The sequence below is a fragment of the Hesperophylax consimilis genome, chromosome 22, assembly GCF_061612785.1.
Source record: "Hesperophylax consimilis isolate HC1 chromosome 22, BYU_Hcon_1.0, whole genome shotgun sequence".
Classification (NCBI taxonomy): domain Eukaryota; kingdom Metazoa; phylum Arthropoda; class Insecta; order Trichoptera; family Limnephilidae; genus Hesperophylax; species Hesperophylax consimilis.
Window position 1 is genome coordinate 6,313,596 of NC_142857.1, and position 26,830 is coordinate 6,340,425.

At 34.3% G+C, this 26,830-nt stretch overlaps 1 protein-coding gene across 4 annotated transcripts in view; it reads left to right on the forward strand.

Moving 5' to 3' along the window:
* The window catches only part of Osbp (oxysterol binding protein), an 87,948-nt gene that overhangs the window by 15,441 nt on the left and 45,677 nt on the right, over positions 1-26,830 (forward strand). For 3 of the 4 annotated variants that reach the window (XM_089645328.1, XM_089645329.1, XM_089645331.1), the window contains 2 exons: positions 19,719-19,854; positions 24,994-25,441. In XM_089645328.1, the coding sequence (XP_089501454.1) occupies positions 19,719-19,854; positions 24,994-25,441 (584 nt within the window). Of the gene's footprint in view, positions 1-19,705; positions 19,855-24,993; positions 25,442-26,830 lie in introns of all 4 variants that reach the window. The other variant, XM_089645330.1, reaches the window with a different exon arrangement.

Below are 26,830 nucleotides of genomic sequence, written 5' to 3' on the forward strand. Positions count from 1 at the left end.
TAGTTTGTACAGGCAGATAATATACAGTACCATACTTACCTGGTAGGTCACTTGAGATTAACTCTGTTTATTGATTATTAGAAAATTTTATGTTTCATAATACTTAATTGAAAAATTGGATATAATTGGACTTTCCTGTATTTATTAAATTAATTTATATCTAATTACATACAATTCATAATCAACTTATTTAAAATACGACTTGTAAGCGATTATCAACTGAACACATCCTTTGTCTTGGGTTTGCAATCCCGTAATCCTGCACCCGCTTTCCCGCATCCCGCAATCATTCAGCGGGATTTCAGCAATATTTTATCCTCCGCATTTTCTTGATTTTTATGGATTTTGCTGGATTTCGGGATTGAAAAAAACTATATTTACACAAAAACGTGCTGTTTTGATTTTCACGTGCTTGCGATTGCGAATCGTCATAATCGTAATACCGTCAAAATGCCCAGAAGCCCGTATTTATCGCTTCTACTACTAGTACCAAAGATTATTGGCCTCACATCGACATTACTGTGGAGAAGTTTTCTTAAAATAGGTACTTATTCTGCTACCTTTTAAATCTCACATAGCATAAAACTAAGTCGCTATCTGCGACTGTCTATTTGTGCGCTTAGTTCTTCTAAACTACGTATTGAAAGGGTTTTCACTATCATTTAGAAAATAATTTCTGGAAGGTGTATGTATATAATAATATTTTTTATTCCGGGATGTGGGAGGTTAGTGCAATTCCACACGTCCCATAAATATATACACATTGATTGTACAATAGATATGTGAATATAACGATTTATTAATTTTTTTTTTGTATATAATACATGCCTATTATATTTATAGAAAGTAGAGAGAAATATCCTTGCAATGCCGGGTTTTATTTTTATAATACTAATACTTCTTAAATGACTTACCATGTCAACTTTTCATTTTTTTTTAATAGTATGAAAAATAATAATTGATCCAAAAACAAATGTTAGCATTATTTAAATTGATACCCATTAATTAAAAAAATCCCACAAATCCCGAGGGATTTATAAATTCTATCCCGCAATCCCACGGGATTTGGAAAAGGTGCGGGATTGCTAACCCTACTTCTGTCCATTTAAGTTGTAAGAAACTGTTCTAAAAGTTGGGACTGATTGAACTTGCCACCTAGCCTAATAGAATTAATATATATTGTTTGTTATTAACCTCTCTGCTACGTTATATCGTGTGATATAATGATGTTATATCGTGCAACATAACAATTTTATATCATGCCCCCATTATTATGCAAATACGTTGTTAATTTATTCATAATAATTCACATGATAAACTTTACATGAAGCCATACTTATTTTTAAATGATAGTAATTTGCACTACTTCTATACCAGTGGAGTAGCAAAATTTTTGACAACGGCCTGGGCCCCGGAATTAGATTTAAAAAAAGTTTATTTTCAGTTAAATATATGTTTTGATAATGGTGAATACACAAGTGCCCGGAATAAGTGCTATGTCAAAAGTGAAAGTAGAGAACAAGAGAAAGGTTGGGAATTGCTAGCTATAGCTATACTGGTGATCTTGTCACTTAACTGACTAACCATGGCTTTTTTTGTATTTTGGCTCCGTAGTAAACGTCCAAAAACAATAAGAAAAATTTGGTTTGAAAGGGAGATGCATAGAGATTTTATTTGAGATTTAAACACGCAACCTACGGATTCACGGACAAGGAAATAGGAAAAAAGGAATTCAAACCACGAACCAATCATTGTAGAAAGTGATTGATTTTATTGCTAGATTTCGGGTTATTATTATGGAAATGTGATTAGGGAATCAACTTTACTCATTGTCATTACCAACGACATCACAATAACTGAAAACAAATTAATTTATTCCAACAAATGTACACTTCTATTGAAATATTGTACGAAACAGTCAAAATAATATTCCACCAAAAATAATATATCAACAACTATTAAACCTACTCTTTGACAGTGTATTAATTTAAAAAAATATATACTTCTACTGCTGTAAATAAATGTCGTAACTTCATTGTTCACAAACGTCAAAAAACGACTGTAGAAATTTTGCTGAAAATCTGTAGTGTTGCCACCCATAAAAATAATTGTGTATTTATTTTGATTTAAATATATCAAATCCAAGGAAAATTCGTTGCAATATAACTTTTGATTTAAATATATCAAATCCAAGGAAAATTCGTTGCAATATAAGTTTTGATTTAAATATATTAAATCCAAGGAAAATTCGTTGCAATATAAGTTTTGATTTAAATATATCAAATCCAAGGAAAATTCGTTGCAATATAAGTTTTGATTTAAATATATCAAATCCAAGGAAAATTCGTTGCAATATAAGTTTTAATAATAACACGGGCATGTGCCTAGCATGGTCCTAAAATGGTCGAAAAATCCTAAATGCATGTAATAAATAATTTCAAAGAATAAAGAAACATAAAAAAAAATTTAAATAGGTATATCAAATCCAAGGAAAATTCGTTTCAATATAAGTTTATTTATTTATTTGGGAAAACCAACAGATTTTTTACATTCTTAAATAATCAATTTACAAATAATATCAAGGGTCCAGTACCCGTGGGTAAAAAATATTAACAAAATATTAAATAAAATAAAATAACATAGGATATTAGAATAAATTACAATATATCAATTTTATCCTCACTCAACACCAATAATCACTAATATATGTATATACCTAAAACTAAACTCAACAAACGTTTATAAAATGAATCACATGCAACTGGACGGGATTTATATCAACAACATGATAACTTATAGATACTGCTAAGGTATATTTTTTAATTGCTCCTAAAACCACACGAAAATATGTCAATATCATTAAAATTCTTATTGTATAGGGTACACGCTCTGAATATAAAAGCGTTTTGTCTGAGATTAGTAGAACATTTTTGAAGATGAAAAAGTGATTTGTCTCTAGTTCTAAAGCTTGGGACTCTAAAATTAATCTCAGACAAAAAGGGCGAACAATCAATAAGACCATTGATAATTGGCAACACTGATAACTTTAAACTAACTTTTTTAATGTTGATGCAACTCAATTATGTTGAATCTCAGCTTAACTTTAGTTAGGGCTTTAACTCAGTTTAAATATTTTTAACATTACTTTTACTATTTTCGATGCAACTGGCCCTTAGAACCTTGTTCCAACTGAGGTGACGGTATGTCGAATGTCGATCGTTTTCTATAATGTCGGGCATGCGTTGGGCTTGTCTTTCGGCTGTGCATCAGTGCTAAAGTGATCAATCATGAACATTGAATGGTAGTTCTACTGGTAGAACAGACAAAACATTTCCACGTGACCTCTATCTTCTAAATATTACAATCTGTCCCCTAAACAGGGAAATCTGTCGATCGTATAAGAGCTAAATCTATATCAGCCAACTTTTATATTTCTTATGAATGGTCACTGAGAGTACCACTCTCTATCTTCCACTGTCATTGATGTAGATTAGCCCTGTCTAGCTAAATTCATTTTTAAAATGACCCCACATAGCGTACGTCACAAATATGGAGATGAACTTAACAACCCAACTCTGTTTAAACTCCTTGTACAAGCGTTCAAACTCGTAATCAAAACCACGGAGAATTTGTTGTCAGAGGTTTTGTAATATGGACATAAAGCCAAAAAGAAACTAACACTTACAGCAAATTTTATGTGCTGAATAAGGGCTGAATCAGGAAAGAATTGATAAATAATACAAAATGATTTTAATTTAATTTATATTTTGGTTTTGAATTCTATACAGGTCTTATAGAACCAAAAACGTATATATTTTTACTATTGTGAATAGGTTTTTTTTTTAATTTACCACAGTATTTATAAAGAATGATATATAATTATTGAAGAAAGCAATCACTTTGTGACTTGAAATCATTTAATTTAATTTGGTTTTATGCCCAGTCTGGCTTTTGCATGCATTTTAAAACAGAATATATCTTGTAAGCTGTCGAAAGTGATACAAAATAATTAAAACTGATGAGCATAAAATAATATTAGTTAAAAATTTAACAGTAACATAAAATTATAGAGACTAGAACAACACTACGTATCATTTAATAACTATACTACTATCATTCAATTAAAAGTTATTTTGTCTTCAACCACTTTGTTAGAATTAAGAAATTGTGTCAACTAGTTTTGGTCAGCTAGTTTCTCAACCTTCTTCAAGATAGAATTATTGAAAACTAACCTAAGTACTAAAACTAACCTAACGACTTTACATTAAACATAATGTAAGATTAACCTAAAGAGAGAGATAAATCATAATATATTGCGGGTTCACAAGCGAGCTGAACCACGAATTATGGGAAAGGAACGAAGCAACCTAATTGAATAAGCAACAATGATTATGACAGAGCTTCAGAGAGCGTATGGGTAAGGGTTAAGGGGGGTGGAGATTACATGATTACAATATATACTTATTTATTTATTTACGCCCGTTAAATAGGATTTTACGTATTATTTACGGCATCCACGCACATCGGTTGTTGCAATTCTGATAGAGGAACAACCGGCTTTTCGATTACAAAAAAAGGTTCAGCTGGATCGAGAACCAGTCCTGTTCGAGAAAAAACAATGACGGTATCTCTTTTCGCAGGACCTGTGCCCATAGTGGACAGCGACTGTCCGATATCAGCCTGAAAACACCGACATTATCAATTAAAACCTGATCAATCCATAATAAACTTTATAAAGTTTTTTATAATTACCGGAAAAACAGGCAAAGTTTTGCAGTCTACACGTCGGAGGCCGCTTGCAGTGAGATAAATATGTTTGAAAATTATTAGAGCAAACGCGGTTTCCTGCTGATGGTACCCAGTTATTGTCACATAATTGAATTCGGATTGTTTCTAACCATTTCTCCATTTTTTCCGGTTTTGTGGGGAAAGCTAAGCGAAAATACCCATTAAAAAATGAATTCATTAAATGACGCAAATTTATTTCTATCAATTCTTCTACAAAAAATCGAAAAGGCGAAGCAGATATTACCCAAAAGGCAATAACGACTTAATACAACCCTGATTGGCAAAATGCACGGACCAAATAATTCACACACACTTGAGCTGTCACGCGTGTCAACGCTAGACGACTAATACATCAATAATTATCACGCATTGGTTGCGTGATATTTGTATATCCTCACGTGATAATAATTAACATGAATCACCCTATTGGTGGATTCCTTGTGGGTGTGTTATTCATGTGACGTCAGGAATTTTACCAGCAAAAATAGCTGACAAGCAAAATAGCTTAACTCCAGAGCAACAAAAGGTAAAACGCAATGCACAGTGCCCATTTCGCATTGCGACACAATGCGTGCGCCTTTTCATAAATGTGCACGTGAACCAAACCAAAATTGTGTTAGGGTTATTTTTCAATGGTTATGCCGTGTCTAGTCTTATTTAGTCTATGTCCACTGTAGATAAATTCGACATTGAATATGTAATTAATTATAAATTTACTTTATGAGAGCGATTAATTGTGCATTTAATTATACAATAGATTAATGCAATATACTATATTATTAATACGCTAACGTCTGTCGTACACCTTCGATACTAATGGAAGTGCTGCCATCTACAATATTCAAATAGAACTATTGAAATTTTCGTAGTATATTTTTACCTGGTAGTTATTTTAATTATTTAATTCCATTGTGTAAGGTGACTAGTAATATAATATCGAGGCATTGCTTGAAATTGGTTTATCTAAGATTAGAGACTAGGTTTAAATAGCCAGGTTCTTCCAATATTTTATGTATATTTGTATTGTAACACGGCTGAAGTAAGGTGCGGTTTTCGGCTCCACACCATCCAACAACCCAAAATTTTCCAACCCTCCTTCATCCCGCAGGCTTATTACAGTTTTACCCCTTTACTAATAAACGTGTTTTAAACTTTACACAGTTGATAATCATTTAGCTAGCGTAAGGTCGTAATAGTTCTAAACTTGATTTGTATCACGGTGCAGGTATATACCGGCCCTAATCCGGGCTCAAGGTCATGTTAACTTTACCGAATTTGAACCGGCGTGTAAGAATCTAATAGGTAAGCCAAGTAGGATTGTAGGAATTAATAATAATAATTGGATGACTTGTATAGCGCCGTTTTTGTGCAAAATCACCTCAAGGGCGCTGTACAAATATATAAAACATTTCTACAGTGATCTATGTTATTACTAACTATTTATGGAGATAATATACAGTAAAATACTTACCTGGTAGGTCACTTGAGATTAACACTTAATTAAAATGATCTAAATGTTTGTTTATTAGCGAAATTTAGATACAGGATTTAGGACATAATTAGAAAATTGGATATAACTGGACTTTCTCTCGGGAATGGTATATTTAATTTAAGGGTATGACAGTTTAAAAAGGTAAGTTTTTAGTTCAGACCTGAATTCTTTTGGACTTGTTATGGATCTTAGTTCCGGAGGGAGTTTATTCCAAGCCTTCGGTCAGATACTTCGAAAGCGCGATCACCAAACTTAATGAATCAAATTATTAAATATTAGCTTACAATTCGTTTTATCCGAAACATCTTCAAAGTTTCATTGGTTTTAAAATTATAATTAAAATACAACAGAAAACATGTATTTTGTTGTGACATAAAAATTGTTTATTTTACTATAAAAAAATACTATTAATATTTCTAGTAGCCTTTGCACTGTATTCAAATGATTTAAAATTAATGTAAATATCTCATTTCCTTGATTCATCAGTCATGACGTCATTGCCATCTGTTTCGTTTGGACTTTGTCACACATTACGTTATAAAAAAACTTATGTATCAAACATACAAAGAAGTAGAATTTGTATCGGTGCAATCGCCTTTGTGGCGAGCGTAATAAAGGCGTTATTTATGCCGTAATAAATTAGTGATTAAAATTATGATGAATTGAATTTGAAGTATTTATTTAACCTCTCGAGTAATATTATCATAACATAAGCCAGCTGAGTTCCGACAGATAACAACACTTGTGTAAACAAACTGATAGCAAAGCGTATAACTAGTGATGTGCATTCTGGAATATTCCCTGACCTAATGATAAAAATTTCCCAAAGTCGGGATTTTTAATTTTTAAATTGAGTTTGCTTTCCTTTTTTTGATGAAAATCTTAATATACAGGGTGTCCGGGGGGTACTGCACTAACTTAGGATGGTGATTCTATATGGTGGTAGAAATAAAAAAAGATCAATTAACTTCTTTTTTTTCAGAAAATAAAATATTTTTCCATAGAAGAATATTTATTTTCTCATACAAACAATTCAACTTTTTAACCTAAAAAATATCTTAAAACGAAGGAATTTCTAGAATCGGAATTTTAACGACGTAAGTGAAGAAGCCATACACACAAATATGTGACGCTCGGCCTTGCGTATCGGATAGACCTATAGTTGAATTTGTCCTAGCAAATCTCAAAAATAAAGCGGGAATCTTAACGACGTAAGTGATGAAGTCGTGTAAGAACAATATTCGGCGCGCGGCCTTGTATAATAGAATGACTTACGGTCGAATTTGCCCTAGCAGGTCTAGAAAATTTATCTTTCCGTGGGTTATTTTAATTATTTTTTCTGATGAACGTATTACTAGATTTTTATAGAGGAATACCTCGGGAAGTTACTAATTCATTATCTAGAGAAATAAAATCTGGTGCTTTCCGCTAATTTTATAGTTGTGTCCTGTGGTTTAATATACCGTGACATCACTCGCTTATCGTTTTGACGGCTTATATCTTCGTCTTCAGGAACCTCTAATTCATATGATATGTTTGTAAACATCATGAAATTTCCCGCAATGTTCCCCGTTTCGTGAATATTCCCCACAAATAAATTTACCCATCACTACGGATAAATCGTCGACTCTGCACCTATGTTGAATAATTGTAAGTACGTTTGTATTGCCGCAGTACAAAAACTACTCCATATAAACTATATACTTTTGTTACGAATTAACTGTTTATCATAATTAAACAAACTGCCAATAATAGATATTATTTATTAATGCAAATATTTCTTAATGTTTTTAATTTTTTTTTAATATTTAATTTTTATTACTTTATTATAATTTTTAAATGTAGAATATTTTCTTAGTTCTCCTCCCTAGGAGATCCCACACGGAGAAAAAAGATCCTGTTAAAAAAGTGATAGCATGCCAATTTTTTTATAAAATATTAGTCATTCAGAATATATCGAAACACGCGTTCTTTTCCTAGTAAATATCATGACGGAATGCGACAATATCAGTATTTGTATGAACACGTGTTCCGCCGTCCTCAAAACATTAGTTTTTAACTGATAATTTGTTAAGAACTCTTTCAATTAATTCGTTGAAGGCCTGTAGTCCCATTTTTAACAGGAAAAGGAACAATTTGACCAGGATTTTAATATTAACAATATTTTATAGCAGTAAGTTTTCTCCGGTTTCATTATAACTCCTCAAATGACAATTCAACACACCTTTGAAAGGTGATATAAAGTCATTAAAAGTGATGAAACAAAAACTAGGTTAAATAGGTTACATATGTAACTAGTAATATGCATTGGTACTTTCATCCATTTCCTACGGAATAATCGCCTGGGGAGGAACATTCAATAACCATGTGAAACCTCTAGAAATTATTCAGAAGTCTATCATTAAGATAATGCACCAGAAGACCAAGACATATCCCACCGATAAATTGTTTAAGGAAACTGACATTATGGAACTAAGGCAGATCTACTGTGTCCAATGTCTTAAATTTGTATACACTCGTCCTTATAATTTCTGTAAAAATCCAAATCATTCTAGCCAGAGACACAACATATGCATGTACACAGTGCCTCACTGCAAAACTAGGCTAGCCCAAAGACACATTAACTATATTGGCCCAAAATTGTTTAATTCCTTGCCGAGTTCCATCAAGATGTGCCAAAACCTAAACTCGTATAAAATAAATGTCAAAAGCTGGGTAAAAAAGTATCTGGAAGTAAGAGAATTTTTTCTATAAGTTATACGAATATTATACCTATATTTGATATTATGTTACCATCTAAATTAAAAAAAAAGTTTAACTTCTTTTGAACTGTTTTTTTATTAAAATAACCAAATGTACTATATGATTTATTTTTTTTCTTTATTCTTATCTCTTTTTTCATTTAAACCATAGATAATATAACCACCACTGTTTTGATTTTCACCTTATAATGCCCACGCACAGGCTTCGCCTTTGTGGGATTTTTTTGTTACTCCTTGTATTTTGTATAATTGTATATGTAACTGTATGTATCAAAAAAATTGACAATAAATAAAAAAAAATAAAAAATTTAACGTAGTTTTTGTTTCATTACTTTTCATAACTTAAGAACACTTTTTATAGGTGTGTTGAATTGTCATTTTGATGAGTTATCCGGTCACCGTTTTCTCCGTGGACCAGATTTTGGGTAGGGGGTTTTCTGAGTCCTTAGTTGTAAGACAGTAGTTATAGGCCTTAGTCGTAAGTCACTAGATATAAGTCTTAGATGTAAGTCGCTTGTTTTAAGTCAGTAGTTGTAGTATTAATTATTTAATAAATATGTTTGTACAACGCCCTTGAGGTGATTTGGCTAATTTATACACGAAAACGGCGCTGTATAAATTAGCCAAATATTATTATTATTATTTCCAGCGACTAGCAAGGTACAATTTCACGGTTTGGGTGGGGTTTGTTCTACTGTACTAGTCAGTTTTTTTCCTGATAGTTCTCTAACACTTCATGCTATTTTTTTTTGCTTTTGAGAACTGCTCATTTGGTCTCATGGAAATCGTTGTCTTTATCTTTTTTCTAAGAGTCCCAACCGTTTGGCTCCAATGAGACTATGGCATCCCCGATCGGGGTATGTTGTGAGGCTGAAGGTAGTGTAGATGGGGAAGAGGAAGGTGGGGGAGTACCTGGCTATTCAGATCTGATCGCCAAACATGGATAAAGCCATTTCAAGCAACGTTTAAATTCTGAATGGTGGTCTTACACAGACATATTGATTTGTGAAATAACACAAATTAATCAAATAAAATGTACTTGCGCTCGCCGGGATTTGAACCCTGCGATCTTCGGCTTGCTAGTCGAGAGCCTTACCCCTCGACCACGGAGGCCGTCAAAAACTTACTGTCATGGTAATTTTTTTTATCTTTTTTTTTTTTTTTTTTTTTATATTTACTCCACACAGGAGGCCCTGAAGAAAATAATTTCCCTCAGGGCCTATGTCATCTTTGGGGATGCTGTGTGGAGGGTAAAACGGTATTAGAAAGAGAAAACACCACGCTTTATATTCAAATCTAGAAGTAACGGAAGCAATCTTCCCAGCATGCTTTACATTGATGTTCTTGGTGTGGTGACCGGATAAATCATCAAAATGATAATTCATCACATCCTTAAAAAGTTATATGAAGTCATGGAAAGTGATGAAACAAAAACTTTATTAACTGGGTTAAGTAGGTTAGGTTAAGTTAGGTTTAAATTTTGTTTTTCATCGTTTCTAATATCACTTTTTAAAAGTGTGTTGAATTGTCACTGTGTTGAGTTATCATGGAACCGCTTGGTGTATCTCAAAGTGACCAGATCAGGCACGGGGGTCCATCGAAGCCAGAGTCAAGTTAGTCTCTCAGATGCTGAGCGTATTGCACAGGGTTCGCATAATTTTAACAGTACACAACTGCTGACCAAGTACAAATCACAAGTGCGTCCACTGTTGAACTTGGTAGGCACTTCTGATCTGATACCCCAAAAACTTGTAAAAACCCTTGACTCTGCAGAAACGGGCGGTCCGTTTGATAGGTAATAATAATGATAACTTAACTTAATTGATAGTCCTGCCATCCTTGCCACTATTAAACTACATGTGCCGTCTAGGAATACAAGACAAAATATAACATTCTTCTGTAATACATACTCGACCAACTATCAGACACACTCACTGACCAATAGGATGCATGATCTGGGCAACAAGTATGGGGGCGCTATTGATTTATTTATTGACTCCATATATAGAATTAAGCATAATCTACACCAACACTTTGTTGAATCCTACAAATTAGAGTAGCATTGGTAAATTAGTTTTAATGATTTGTCTCATATGTAGTGTTGTGTCGTTTCTTTTTTAATTTATGTTACTCTCACGTTTTACTAATATTGCTTCATATTTTTTAATATTATCCCATTATACTTGTAATCACAATTTTACAAGTGTGTATTTTGTACCTTCTTTAAAATGGACTATGTACATCTATTTACTGTCAATATCTCCTGTATAATACATATTCTCCTATGTACACTGCATCTTGTATCACTTCTATGCCTTTTTAGGCGTATACAGGGTGTATCGGCACTAACCCGACAAACTTTAACCAGCTATTCCTTAGCACATTTGGAGTAAAAAATGTTATGGGCACTTTGCTGTCCGGTAGCATTTTTTTTTCAATTAAAAACAAAAAAATTAAAAATTTCCACACTACATCACTGTCATTGGCATTGCTTTTCGGGTTCAACAGCTGTTATAAGCAAGTATGTCGAAAAGCGTCTTCGCTCTTTCGCACCTACTAAATAATAATAGTTATAAATGAGACGAATGGTGCCGTGCCATTTCGTTGTGATTGTAAAAGTGCGCCAATATACGCACACACGTGCATTATTCAACGGAATTCGAATAAAATATTGCCAGATGGGTTTTCAAACTTTGACAAAGGATAAAACAGTGGTGACATGTTGTGCAAATATGAATAGTAAATTTTTTATTAAAAAAAAAACGTTACCGGACAGCAAAGTGCACATAAGATTTTTTACTCCAAATATGCTAAGGAATAGCTGGTTAAAGTTTGTCGGGTACGTGCCGATACACCTTCTATATATATAAATAAATAAAAAAATAGGTTCTCTTATCTTAACTAACAAATTGCAATCTTTAGAGCACAGGCGTCAGGTAGGAATATTGTCCTCGTTCTACCGGTATTTCAATTGCTCCGAGGAACTAAGGTCTCATTGATCCCTTCGGCACCGGTACATAGTAGGGAAACATGCCAAATACGCGTCCTAACATTTGTGCACGGTTGACAATTGTCAGATGAGAACGGGTCGCTTCTACGACTCGTTCTTGAGTTCAACTGCTCGAACGTTGTCGGCTGGGGTCTCATCGAGACCAATCCTCACTCCGTCTTCTCATCAAAATGACCCTCCACACAGCACCCCCAAAGATGATATGTGGAGTTAATGTTGAAAAATGCTAATACGTATGACACGCGTAACCTTAGTAAGTAAAACAATGTTAAACCGTACTTAAGGCGATGCACTACGTAGTGTGATATTTTAAATTGAGCCGCTATCAATAACAACCGTTACGCAGATGGCGATAAGGTTTAAATTCCCGCTTTACACCATCCGCCTGTTTTGATTTATGCAAGAAAAAAACATGTCCAAATAGTGCCTTTTATTTTATTTTGTGCATGTTCAGGCATAAATATTTAATTTTTTTTCGATCATTTTATAGATGACTTAATTTTCCACACTATACAATAAAATCATAACCGAAAATGGATTCGTAAGTAGGAGATTTTGAACTTCAAAGCAGTTTTCATAGGCCTTATACATTATTTTTTTCTGGGCTTATAAAAAGACATATCTAAAAAATACTCGATTATTTCAAAGGCCAAGATGTATTCTACTCGCAGTATTTAATTAAAGCATCTGAAACATTTCTCGGCGACCAAATTTTCAAACCAAAAACACATGATTTTGCATTACTACGTATGACATCGCCTTAAGAGGAAGCTACAAGCCAAAAATGTGTATATTCTTGGTATACCTTATATTGTAGGTAATAGACATTAAAATCGCTTGACAAACGGAGTCTAGGAACGGTTGATTTCAAGCACGAAGCTGGTTTTTATTTATTTAGTAAATAATTTTATAAGAAAGCAAAAAAGTTAATCAAGTGAAACTGTCACAAATTATCTTAGCTCTAATACTGTATTTTTTTAAAGTTGTTTCCTTTACGCGTTCGTACATTTCTATTGAAAAAAATAATAATATATTTTAGTAGTTTACATTTATATTTTTATTCTACTCGAGCGAAACGATAGAAAAACCTTCAATTTATCTAAAGCATATTTTTTGGTATTCATAATGTACACCAATTCGTTATAGAGATTAATCAAAATAGCCATTTAGCATTAAGCTTCGCCTTAAAAATAAAATATAGTGTAAAGTATTTTTTTTACTATCATGAATGCAACCTTTCACCCCCTGTAGTTTCGCGGTATGAGCGTAGCGTGAAACACTATATGTATGTGAGGACTATCGATTTATTGCATGCCTTGGGCAGCTGTTTTCATACATATATGCTCCATTCTCATTGCCACCCACTGTGTCCATTTAAAACTGAGTTGTTTCTTAAAACACCCTGTACTTTATGCAGGGTGACTTGCATTTTATTTATATTATATTATTAACCCCTGGAGCCTCTCACATGTTGCAATGCATGTACATTTTAACGCAGCATCACATTCATTGGTCAAATGCATTGTACATATAGTTTTAGGGTAAAATTCGGTTTATGGGAGTCACTCGAATAACCGAAATTGAACTTGATTTAGACTAATTTAGGGCTGGGGAATCCGAATCTGTAAGAATTAGGTGGGGGTCGGCACTATTAACTGAGTTATAGAGTTTTGAAATTAGTCTAAATCAAGTTCAATTTCGGTTATTCGAGTGACTCCCATAAACCGAATTTTTTCCTAGTAGGTAAGTAATAAAATAGTGCATTGTAGAAATATGTTATATTTGTTCAGTGCCCTTGAGGTGATTTTTCACAAAAATCGTACAAATCGTCCAAATCGGCGCTGTACAAATCATCCAAATATTATTTCTCTAAGTGAACTGTCAAAATGCTGACATACTGAAAATGTTTTTGAATTTCATTCGATTCCAGATAAATTCGCTGTTTTTGAACGTATTTAAAAATAAAATTCTGTTTTTGAAAGCAGGTGAAATACTCTTTCAGATTTTTTTATTAAAAATTGACATAATGCAATTAAAATTTTTAAAACAAACAGATGAAGTTTTAATGTCGCTTACCGAGGATTTTATCGTGTAAACTGTAATTTATTTAAATTAAATCAATACAATACTTTTGGCCGTGTAAATCTCAAATCTTTAATACTTATTTTTAAAGTATCATGTTTTAAAATTGCTGTTTTTGGTGTATAATGGCATTTTAAATGTTGTAGCAAATTCAGACTGTATGTAATAAATATGCAAAAAAAAAAGTATAATTCCACCGTAATTTTTTACATACATTATGGTATGCCAAGCCACAAATTACGGGAAAGGAACGAAGCAACTGCAAGCGGCGTTTCTTGCCATTTTCGGTTGCTTTGTTCCTTTCCCTTAAGTTGAGGTTCAGCTCGACAGTTCGGTTGGTTCAAAAGCCAAAAACATTTTTTTTTCATTTATTTATGCATGTTGTTACATTGTGCCTATTGACTTAGTAGAAATTAGCAAACACTATCAAAAGTTTATGACTAGCACAATAAAAAATACAGCCTTTTTAAAACTACGTTTTTCCTGCACCGTTTTTCTTGTTAAGCAATACTTAATACCAGGAACAAGAAAATGTTTTTTTTTTCACTCCACTCTAATATACGTTCATTGAAATGCGTAGTTTTTATCAAATCTTTACCTTATTGTTTTTATGACTAACTAGCTGTACCCCGCCACGCGTTGCTGTGGCTCAGTCTGTCTGCAAACAGAACAATTGCGCGTTTTGCTTTAACATCCAACAGATGGCGCTGTTTTTTTTAAAGCACGCTTTTACCCGTTACGGGTGACATCTATATAATATAGGTATATAAAAAACACGCGTATTCGAATACAACGTTTTGTCAAAATTTCAAAGCAATCGGCGAAGAACTTTCGTAGATTTAAGATTTTGATCAAACGAACACTCATTATTTGTGTTATACGCGACTTCAAATGTGATGTAGATTCCGCAGTTTCCCGCTTACACTACGAGTTTCCCGACACCGTGTATACCTATATTTTGTTGTGATGTAACCATGAGATCGTCAAGGTCAAAGTTGTTATATTAAAGTGTAATGAATGGAACACGATTTGTATACTATGATATGACAAATATTTATTGAACTTGTTAGTTCGCCGAGTGTTTAAAAGTTATGGTAAACAGTTGATGTCATGACACAGGCAAATAAGACCAAAGACAATAGTGACATTACAAATTATGATATAAGACAATTTTACAAAGAATCACGTTCGCCGATTACGACACATGCGATTTTCCGATTAATGTGTTTTTTTTTTAAATCTTTTATATCCATTTCATCAATGAAGTTTTAACCCTTCGGACCTCTGGCATATTGAACGTTATATTTCTTAAAGATGCTGTATTTCCGCGTCACAATAAATTAAATAAATGGAATATTTCTGAACGTATCCGAAAACTAAAAACTGCTGACAAAATACGCTTTTAAAATTTATTTTTAGAAAAAAACATTAAAAAGTTTAAAAAATGGCTCACCTTAGGTTTTCACTAAAATTACGGTCAAGGAAAAAAACATATATTTTATTCGAAAAACGTACTAGGTATAAACATTACAGCCACCTCAATTTTTTGTATTTTTATATAAAAATAAATAATAAAAAATTCAATTGTAGATTTGAATATAAAGCTTGGTGTTTTCTCTTTCTAATACCGTTTAGTTCACATTTCTAACGATGACAGTAAGGGAGACACAATAATTACTATGAGACCATATATTATGAGCTGTTCCGAAAAGCGAACAAATTTGCTCCACGGATAATAGCTGTTCCCAAAACCGAACAAATTAGCCTAAGAAGTTAAACGCTAATACATTTCCATATAAAAATCCCATTATAATTTTGTCGTTTTGGCGACAAATCGAAAATCTTTATAGAATATTTATTCGTCAACATAAAAATAAAATTAAAATGGCTTCATTATTATAATTTTTTTTGAAAAAAAATTCGAGAATTGAAAAATCAGTGAAAATACCTTATTGTATACATTTTACCTGTCCAATCCTATCAAGATGGTACTCGACAGATAAACTCGTTGTCGATGACAATACATTCTATCAACTTTTGGTATCAATTACGCAGATACTAAATGTATTTATCTGAAATCGGACGACATTGCAGAAGTTAATGTACGTAATAAATGTCGGTCCTTCCCGGTCGGTATCGGGTAAGGTCGGTAGCGTGGTTGACTCCAGTCACTTGGAAGGAACATTCAATTGTCAGTCAAACCAATATAATAAAAATATATGTATATTATTATTATTGCTTTTTTTATTCCTCAAGTGCGCACGAGCTGTCAAGTCAGAATAATCAACATTACGCGAAGTTTACTGTTTAAAGAACTACCAGTAATAAAATGTTCCTTATTAGTATATCCGGTATATAAATGATAAGCAGTTAGGACTATTTAATTCGTGATTATTTGACAGAGGTAGAGTTGCCGACTTTATAATAACTATCACCGTACAAGGAGTTTCCCCATCCCGTGTGCAAGTTGGGAAGTGTGATGCAATGCGGCAAGTATAGTAATATATACGCCATAATACTATATACATTGTATGAACGTGGGGACTGTCTAATGAGAATTGTGAACGTGCTGCGTGAGTTATGAATTAACACAATAAAATCGCTATTTTGTACACGAAGTTGAAAGATATTGAAAGAAGGGTGAATGCAGGTAACTCCATTAATGGAGGACTGAACGCGGTTGGCGCTAACAAAAAACTGTTCAAAGAAGTGAAACTATCATTCTACAATGGAGTTCTGGTACCTACCCTGATGTATAGCAGTGAGGCATGGAATTGGTAGAGGAAGGATGTAAGTAGGCTGAACTCTGTAGAAATGAGATCCTTGATTCATACGTGTTGCAAGGCAAGAAAGATTAATAGAGGAACGCTCATATGGTTTGGGCACGAAGAAAGGAGTTTAATGAGAATATGTGACGCAAATGTGAATGGTAAAATAAGTCGGGGACGCTCGAGGAAGACATGGCACTAACCAAATACTCGGGTCATGTCATGTCATTTTCCTAAACGTAAGAAACATATATAAAATAAAACAATTGAAAACAATATATTTTGCACTTTGCCAATCAATAATAGAATATGGAATTATTGCTTGGGGAGGAGCAACAAACTCGGCTATCAATTACATAGAAACCGCACAGAAAACGATCTTAAAGGTAATTCTAAAAAAACATAGACTGACTGATACAGACCAAATATTCAACATCTGTGACTTACTAGATATACGCCAATTATACGTTAAAACACTACTAAACTACATTTTTGACAAAAAAAATTCAACATACACAATATAACACTAACAGACCAGTTAGACAAGCGTACAAAGAAAACATAAAAACTCCGACAGTAAATTCAAGCTTTGGACAAAGACACTACCAATACCATGCTATAAAAGCTTTCAACAGTGTAAAACTTGAAATTAAAATTGAGGAAAATAAAAATAAATTCACACACAAAATTACAAAATCGATTAAAGAACAAAAAAGACAATATTACCAAAATGTCATAGCATAAAATAAAAATAAAACCTACACGCAACACACAAAACCAATATAAACACACATCACTCACAAACACACAAGATTATATATTAAATGTATTATTTTCTCTTCAAATGTATTATGTAGATTATATTTTCATATTATAAAATGAAGGCCTCAGAACGGGCAAGCCACCCAGTGTGGCCAACATTACAGGAAAACTTTGAAATGTAAAAAATATTTTACCAAATAAAAAAAATAAAAATAAAAGAGTCAAAATAACAGAAGATTGTGAATGAGGCAAGGAATGTTTTCCAAGACCGAGTTGTTTGGCGGTCTGTTCACTCTGCCTACCCCTGCGGGAACGGCGGGATGGTTAGTAGATGTAGTACAAAAATTCTATCTTTTGCTTGATATTCTTTTAGGAGAGTAGAATTAATTAAATTTAATAAAAATTGCTCTGGTTCTAATACGATATAGACACACTCGTCAGACTTTAAACCGTTGATTACTGAGCTTATCACTGCTTATTAGTTATTACTCTTTCTTTAAAAAAGTTTTAAATTCTTATTTAACTCCTTAGGCCTGTGGCATATTCTGTCCGCTTTGCAATTAAATCCAAAGAAAATTTCTGAACGTTTCCGAAAACTAAAAACTGTTTATTATTTTATTGTTAGAAATAAACGTATAATTTTTTTCCTCCACTCCACAACGACTCGTACATACATTTTATTAAACACATGTATTACAACCTTATTGTCATCTCTCTTCTTTTTAAATAGCGGTAAGTAACTCATTATTCTGTGATTAACTTGTTGATTTTAATATAAAGCGTGGTGCTTTCTCTTTCTAATTAGATCATATGACAGTAAGGGAGACAACGATTTCTATGATACCATTATAAGCTGTACCCAAAAGCGAACAAATTAGCCACGGGGTACCATTATTGTATGATTTGTGAAGCTAAAAGTTTTAATATATACCTATAAAAATTTAGCTTTCGAATGTTAGTAAAACTAAAAGATTCCGACATCTGTCGAAACATTTAAACAAAAGAAACACACATTTCAAAAAAATATTTAATTAATTAAATTATTTTCCGTACATACTTTATCGTTTTCTGATATGATTTACACATAACAGTTAACAACAATATTGAAAATTAAAAATTAATTCGACTTGAATAATTTTAGCAATTACGCAGGAATGCGCAATCACTTCACTTCACCCATGCACCGACAACCGAAATTAGTATTTTTAATTATACCTACAGGAAGCCTTAATGAAGAGGAATGTAAAAACTGTGACACTATGCTTTGTACTTGCATCACGTTTCGCAATCAAACTAATTAAAAGATTAATTATAAGTGGGAAACCTAATCTACGTCACATTTGGAGTAGATTTTGTGGTATAATTTTTTTTATGATTTGAACTTTCGTTTTCGAGTAAAACGGGTGCAAATTAGAATTTTTTTTACGAAAATTTGGAAAAAAATTGAAAAAAAAATCGTCGCTAAGGAGTTAATATCAGCTTGTTATGTCTTTTAAAATGCTTTGAAGCCTAGACCCCGGCTCTAAAAGTTTTTTAAAACCATGTGAAAAGGTAAAAATTAAAAAAAAATAGGATTTCTAAGATCGAATTTTTTTAATAGTTTTTTTTAGTCGGTTCTTAATGTGATGTAGATTCAACAGTTTCCCGCTTGTACTACGAGTTTCCGGACACCGTGTATAAACTAAAAAGTAGCTGGTTAAAGTTTGTCAGATACGTTCAGTTATGCTACGTATAAACAGGAGAAGAAAATCGCGAGCCGAACCACGAACCAAGCAACCTCAATCAGCCCGAAACGCCGCTTGAGGTTGCTTGGTTCCTTTCCGGTAATTCGTTGTTCGGCTCGCGCCTATATACGCAGCATTGCACTCCATATAGCCTCAAATTCACGGAACAAAATTGATTATGTGACAATTTTTTCCAAACAAGAAATATTTTTTATTCTTTATTACATTATTATTGTATTGTACTCTCAAGAAGTATATGAATGTCAATTTTGTTAATGTTTAAAGATGTAAATAAATAACAATACGTTTGGTTTGTTGGTCGGTGCGCAGGAATCAGGCAGAGATGGCTCACACGTGCCGGGGGACTATTACGCTGGGCGGAGCTCTCATCCACACCGTGGATTCGTGCACGTTCGTCATCTCCAATGGCGGGACACAAACTTTCCACATCAAAGCGGCCAGTGAGGTATAACCACCTAAATAACTCATCTTATATCTGAATAAATATTGTTTCAAAATAATTAAATAGATACCCAGTCCCGAATCGCCATCCGTCATTGGTTTAATGCAGAGGTTCCCAAACATTTTTGCCCCGTAGACCACTTTCCAAAAATATTTTTTTTTGTAGACCCCCTGCCTACCGAATATTGAATTTTCCTAAATCTATTAACGTCCCATGTGATAATCATTGATTTTTTTTCGTAAAAATATTCCCTTCCCTTGCCTGCCCTACAACCGGGTGGCGATATAGTTCCTCTGTTTTGCATTGTGCAGTCAGGGGCGCCCTTGTGAGGTATTACACCAAATGAAAATGGAGCAGGATAAGCAACGGGAATTTCTTTCTGTAGCTGGCCCTACAGAACTGCCCATCAGTTCTTTTTGTCATATGATATCCGATTCTTCAACCTTCCATTTCCAGAGTCAAAATGTCCTCAAACTTAGTTTTGAAGTCTGTGTGAAGTACATATAAATTTTGAACGTCATTATTACCCTGCACGTTTTTCAAAAACAAGTTGGGGAACTAGGAAAATTCCCGACTTCCAATGTGCAATGTGTTGCTTGAATATATTAATTCTGACGAGAAAAGGAACATAGACTCTATTTATATACCTCAATAAACAACTTTATGATATATAACCATACAAATATCAAATAAGTAATTTCTCAGTCAATTATTAGTATTACGTAAACTGTGTTAGGTGTATTGTGTCATTTACGGAACTCCTAAATATTGAGTTGAGGTAAATGGGGATCTGCTCGTATGTACCCCCATTTGAATCTCGTGGACCCCCAAATTTTTTTCTCGCTGACATAGACCCCCAGCAAGCCGATATCGACCCCTGGGGGTCTATATAGACCACTTTGGGAACCACTGGTTTAATGTAACAACGAGGCGTCCTAGTCACACTATGCTCCTTCATGTAGATTATGTAGAAGCCAACAACCCCAATGCAGCAAATAACTCACCAAGTACTCGCGCGATCACAACATATACCCACGTTCCACATCAAGGCGGCCAGTGAGGTACAACCACCCAAATAACTCGTCTTATAACTGAATAAATAATGTTTCTAAATGATCTGCTAAATAATTAAATAGATTCCTAGTCCCGAATTGCCATCCGCCATTGGTTTAATGTAACAACTAGGCGTCCTAGTCATTCTATGCTCCTTCATACAGAAGCCAACGACCCCAATGCAGCAAATAACTCACCAATTACTCGCGCATTCACAACATATTCCCACTTTCCACGTCGTGGCGGCAAGTGAGGTACAACCACCCAAATAATTCATCTTATATCTAAATAAATATTGCTTCTACATGATCTGCTCAGTAATTAAATAGTTACCTAGTCCCGAATCGCCATCCGTAATTGGTTTAAATGTAACGACGAGGCGTCCTAGTCACACTATTCTCCTTCACATACTCGTAGAAGTCAACAACCCTAATGCAGCAAATAACTCACCATTTACTCGCGCGATCATAACATGTACCCACTTCCCACATCAAGGCGGCCAGTGAGGTACAACCACCAAAATAACTCATCTTATATCTGAATAAATATTGTTTCTACGTGATCTGCTCAGTAATTAAATAGATACTTAGTCCCGAATCGCCATCCGTCATTGGTTAAGGGGGTATTTCACTATCTCTGATTATGTTCTGACTAAGCACTAATCCGCGGATTAGTCATTTTTTCGTTTTCACTATATCTGAATAACGCTAACGCTCGGGTTAAAGTTCGATTTGACTAATCAGTGCTCGAACCTCACGTTAGGCGCTATTCCTCGAATCAAAGATGGCGTCAAAACATTCCGAGTTTGACAGCGGAGAAGTGAGTCGAATTTTGTTGCGAATTATTATGGATACCTAGGTTTTTGATTTACAGATGCAGGTGAAAGGGCGGCGATGCGAAGGCCGCGAGTTTTAAGAGCTCGAATGAATTTGAATGCTTGTGTGATCCATCCTGAATTATTTGATTGTGTTCAAAATAAGAAACAATGTATTAATTCGACACGAATCTATCTAAAATGACCTGATATTCAACATAACATAACCAAAAAAATGCACACTTTGCGGTGTGCGGACTATGGCGGGAAACTGGATGACGGCGTTGACCACAGATCAATAAGGAAGTTGAGTGAAAAATATTTTGACTTAAAAAAAAAATTGACAAACCCAAATAAACCTTTGGCCTATACCTTTGGCCTATACTCTAAACCGACCATCTCTCATGTAATAGAAAGAGATGCACCATAGGTGATCCGTTGTACGTACAAGTCACGACACATGTGACGTCAGAATTCTTTCGACCAATCGTGGAGCGTATACAGTCTATTGCTATTGAATGCTTTTTCAAGAACGTTTAACTAATTCTAAGAATAATAATATAGAAATATATTTATATATTTAGAATCGATATTTTTTGATCTTCATGAACATATTTTTTATATTTTTATTGTTTGTTTTTGGGGTGTTATGCCGTGTTGCGCTAACTCCTTCTTTAGCCGACGTTTCGGACAGCGTTGCAGTGTCCATCATCAGGGTAGATCCGAAGATGTTCGGATCTACCGGATCTGCCCTGATGATGGACACTGCAACGCTGTCCGAAACGTCGGCTAAAGAAGGAGTTAGCGCAACACGGCATAACACCCCAAAAACAAACAATAAAAATGCTTTTGGCCGTGAGAATCTAAAAAAATATTTTTTATAAGTCAAAATATTTTTCACTCAACTTCCTTATTACACCAACATTCAAGGTCCTTCGAAAAACATTTTTCAACACTCCTAAAACAGCATAACATAACACCTTTTACACACCACCCGGATTTAAAATGTTTTGTATAAAAAGGTTTGAAAATTTTCGGTAAGCACCAATTTTATTTTTCTTGACGATGAATTAGTAACTTCCCGAGGGATCCCTCTATAAAATTTTGAGAATTTAGTTTAGTGAGATCTTTCCCTACGGAAAGATCGATTTTCTAGGCCTGCTTGGGCAAAATAGACCGTAGGTCCGTTCATTACGCCGGGCCGCTCGCCTTATATTGTTTTTACACAACTTCATCACTTATGTGTTCTCAAGATTCCCAATTTATTTTAGAGATTTGATTGGGCAAATTCAATCGCAGGTCTGTCCAATACACCAGGGCCGCGCGTCCCTGATTTTTGTGCACGGCTGTTTCGCTTACGTCGGATTCTTTCTTTATTTTAGGGTATTGTCTCGTCTTAAATTTTCCAAATGAGGTGTACTGGACTTCTTCATATAGAAGCCAACAATACTAATGCAGAAAATAACTCATCAATTCATCACATAATCTATGATCACATAATATACCCGCTACGAAAATTTGCTACTCTTGGACATTTTTTATAATTCCTTTCTAACGTTTTTATAACGCACAAAATAATTTACTAATTTTTTTAGCGTGATTTAAATTATTTTAAAACTACTTTATTTTCATTACACTTTTAATATCAGTCAATTACAATTCGTGAGCATATAATTCTTGATTTCAAAATTTCTCTTTTATCTCTGCAAATTCTTCCTTTTAATTATTTTTTTTTTACTCATGTATTCATTAGCTATGATTAAGAACCGTTCTCATCCCAGGTGAAATAAATAAGATATTGCATGGACAATTTTTATGTGAAACGAAACAAAGCGAGGTGACAGTAACGTTTGTAATACATTTACATAATAAAATGTGTGTGTGTGTTTTAAACATTTTTTTTAATTATCAATAATTTTCAAATATACTTCAGTAATTTAAAAATGTTAATACTCAAAAAATCATTTGTTTATTTCTAATAATAAAATTTGAAAGCGTGTTTCACTACTTTCTAAGTTTTTGGTTTGGAATATGTTGAGAAACATTACATTTATTTGGATTTAATTGCAAAGCGAAAATACTCTTCAAATATAAAGATAAATTTAAATATCTTCTGACAGAATAATATGCAAGGGGCCTGAGGGATTTTAAGATGATTAATGTTACTATTTAATAATTTAAGACAATAATAACGATTCATACACGATAGAGACAAAAAATTCCGTCGTATCGGATTTTTAGTTTGAGAGTATTGTCTTTAATGATTAAATACTAGTTTACACCTCAATGCTTCGCTATTGCTAATGTCTTTCTCGGGCGTTTCCGACTTCTCCCACCATTCACTAATGTACGCCACAATGTTATTGTTAAAAACCTACATTACGTCGATTTTAATTCGTCTTCGTGTCTCATTCCTGTGCAGAGATATTGGGTTAAGTATTTCACGGTCGTCCCCGACTTCTTCTATCATTTTAACCACTCTCTATACAATCCTTGAACTAATAAGAACAAACTTTAAAATTTTCAGCGATATCGGTCTACTAACTTTCGAGTACAAAGATACGCAGGCTGATTTCAGCGATATCGGTCTACTAACTTTCGAGTACAAAGATACGCAGGCTGATTTCAGCGATATCGGTCTATTAACTTTCGAGTACAAAGATACGCAGACTGATTTCAGCGATATCGGTCTATTAACTTTCGAGTACAAAGATACGCAGGCTGATTTCAGCGATATCGGTCTATTAACTTTCGAGTACAAAGATACGCAGGCTGATTTCAGCGATATCGGTCTACTTGTTTTATTTATATGCGCATATCAAGGACGGGTTGTTTCGGAGAATTTGAACAATTCATCAAATTTCAACGTTCATTTTCGGGTTCTGCGAAAGTCCTATTCCAGCTCTGTTTTTATATCATTATATTATTTTGCTCTATTCTTATACAAAATCGTGAACAATCTTGTTGATTCATCATATCTGCTAGAAAATATAGCATTTTGTTTATGGAACTTTATTGGTCTAGAACATATTAATAATTCCTGTTTATGATTAAATATACGACTGTTTGTTTCCTAAATAAAATAAAATATGCTAGTTGCTTGACAGAACTGAAGTAATAACAGAACTTGAAAAAATCTTTCACAGAACTTGAAAATTAACATTGAATTTTGAAGAATTGTTTCTTTCCGAAACAACCTGTTCTTAGATTACAATTTGAGGTTTTACTCATGAAGTTATTCCAGAAAAAATTATATTACGAATGTTTCTGATTAGGTGGAGCGTCAGAGTTGGGTCACAGCGCTAGAGCTCGCTAAAGCCAAAGCAATCAGGGCCGCAGAGAGCGAAGAAGAAGAAGACGCAGCCCCCGCCCCCGCCGAGCAGGCGTTCGCCGCCGCCACCCGCGAGCTGGCCGCCCGCCTCGACACGCTGCACACGTGCGCGGAGCTCATCAGCAAGCACGGGGCCGCCCTGCAGCGCGCTCTGGCGGACCTCGGCCAGCAGGACGAGCAGGTGGCCGAGCGGGCCACGCTGTTCCGCATCGCGACTAACGTCATGATGAACGCGTGCCAGGAGTACTTGGCGGTGGCGCGCGCGCAGGGCAGCCGGTGGGGCCGCCTCTTGCAGCACGAGAGGGAACAGAAGCAGCGGCTGCAGGAGGTTGTCGAGCAGCTTGCTAGGCAGCACGATAATCTCGAAAAGAGCGTCAATGCGCAGCCGCCCAGTAAGTGTTTTCTGATTTCTATCTATTTTTCTTTATTCCTTTCATGGAGTATGTCTTTAGAGCCCCGTTATTTTCGCTTTGTTGTAAACCTCGTGTAGATGCATGCCTCTTGATCCCCGACAGTTGGTCCCTCGGACACTTCTATTGAGGTTATTCGGCCGTGTAACAAAAGTCGATATACTTATATATTTGCTAACAATAATACCTTATCCCAGAAGAAGTGGGAATGCGTGAACATGCGCAGAGAATATTCCGCCAAATAACAAAATACGACGTACTTATGTGTGCAGTCGGTTTAGGGAAAATACCTACTTATGTATATAATATAAAAATAAGTAGGTATATATGCAAGACAATTTCAAGAGTCCCAGAATAGGTATAATAATAATAATTGGATGATTTGTATAGCGCCGTTTGTGATAAATACCTGAAGGGCGCTGTACAAATATAAGCATACGTTATTGTGATGTTTGGTAATAAGTTGGGTTTTCAAGCGATAGATGGCATCAGTCATAAAGCTTACTCCAGAGTCCGACAGATGTCGCTAGAGTGTAGCAATTGTCTGTGGGATATTATTGCCAGACAACAAGCTTCTAGAAACAGAGAATTACCAACCCTCGGGTAATGAACAGTGTAGCTAAATCCAGACTTATTTATTGTAACTTAAATAAACGCAATTATAGTAAAAGAACCTTTCACTTTTCACAAGAGTTCCCACCACTAAATGTGCAAGTAAAGCAGAGATATAACAGTTATTTATTTATATTTTGTACAGGCAGATAATATACAGTACCATACTTACCTGGTAGGTAACTTGAGATTTTTGAACACTGTTTATTGTTTATTAGGGAAATTTAGATACGGTTCGCACGCACAGGACATAATTGAATTTTTCGGTCTTTATTTTATCAATATGTATTTATGTTCTTAAATGAGCGTGTTTAGGAAAGGAAAAACAAATTTTATGCTGGACGGTACTACAGTACAAGGTTATGATCAGATTTCATCTACCTAAACGTGATTCGTCCCCCGATATAAGAGAGATTTCGAATAATGTAAATCCAATAAGTAAAGTGTGATTAGGATGTATTATAGGCAACACAAGAATGCTGATATATATAAATTTAAGGGTATGAGAGCTTAAAGAGGTAAATTTTTAGTTTAGACCTGAATTCTGTTGGACTTGTTATGGATCTTAGTTCCGGAGGGAGTTTATTCCAAGCCTTCGGCCCAGATACTCCGAAAGCGCGATCACCAAACTTAGTATTTGGCTTGCGCTTAGGTTCTATCAGTCTGCCTACAGCTGATGATGTTTCTTATCTGAGAGTTGAATGCCTCAGTATGCACCGCGGAATAAGAAAAGATAACATACTTGTTATGTGCAGTGGG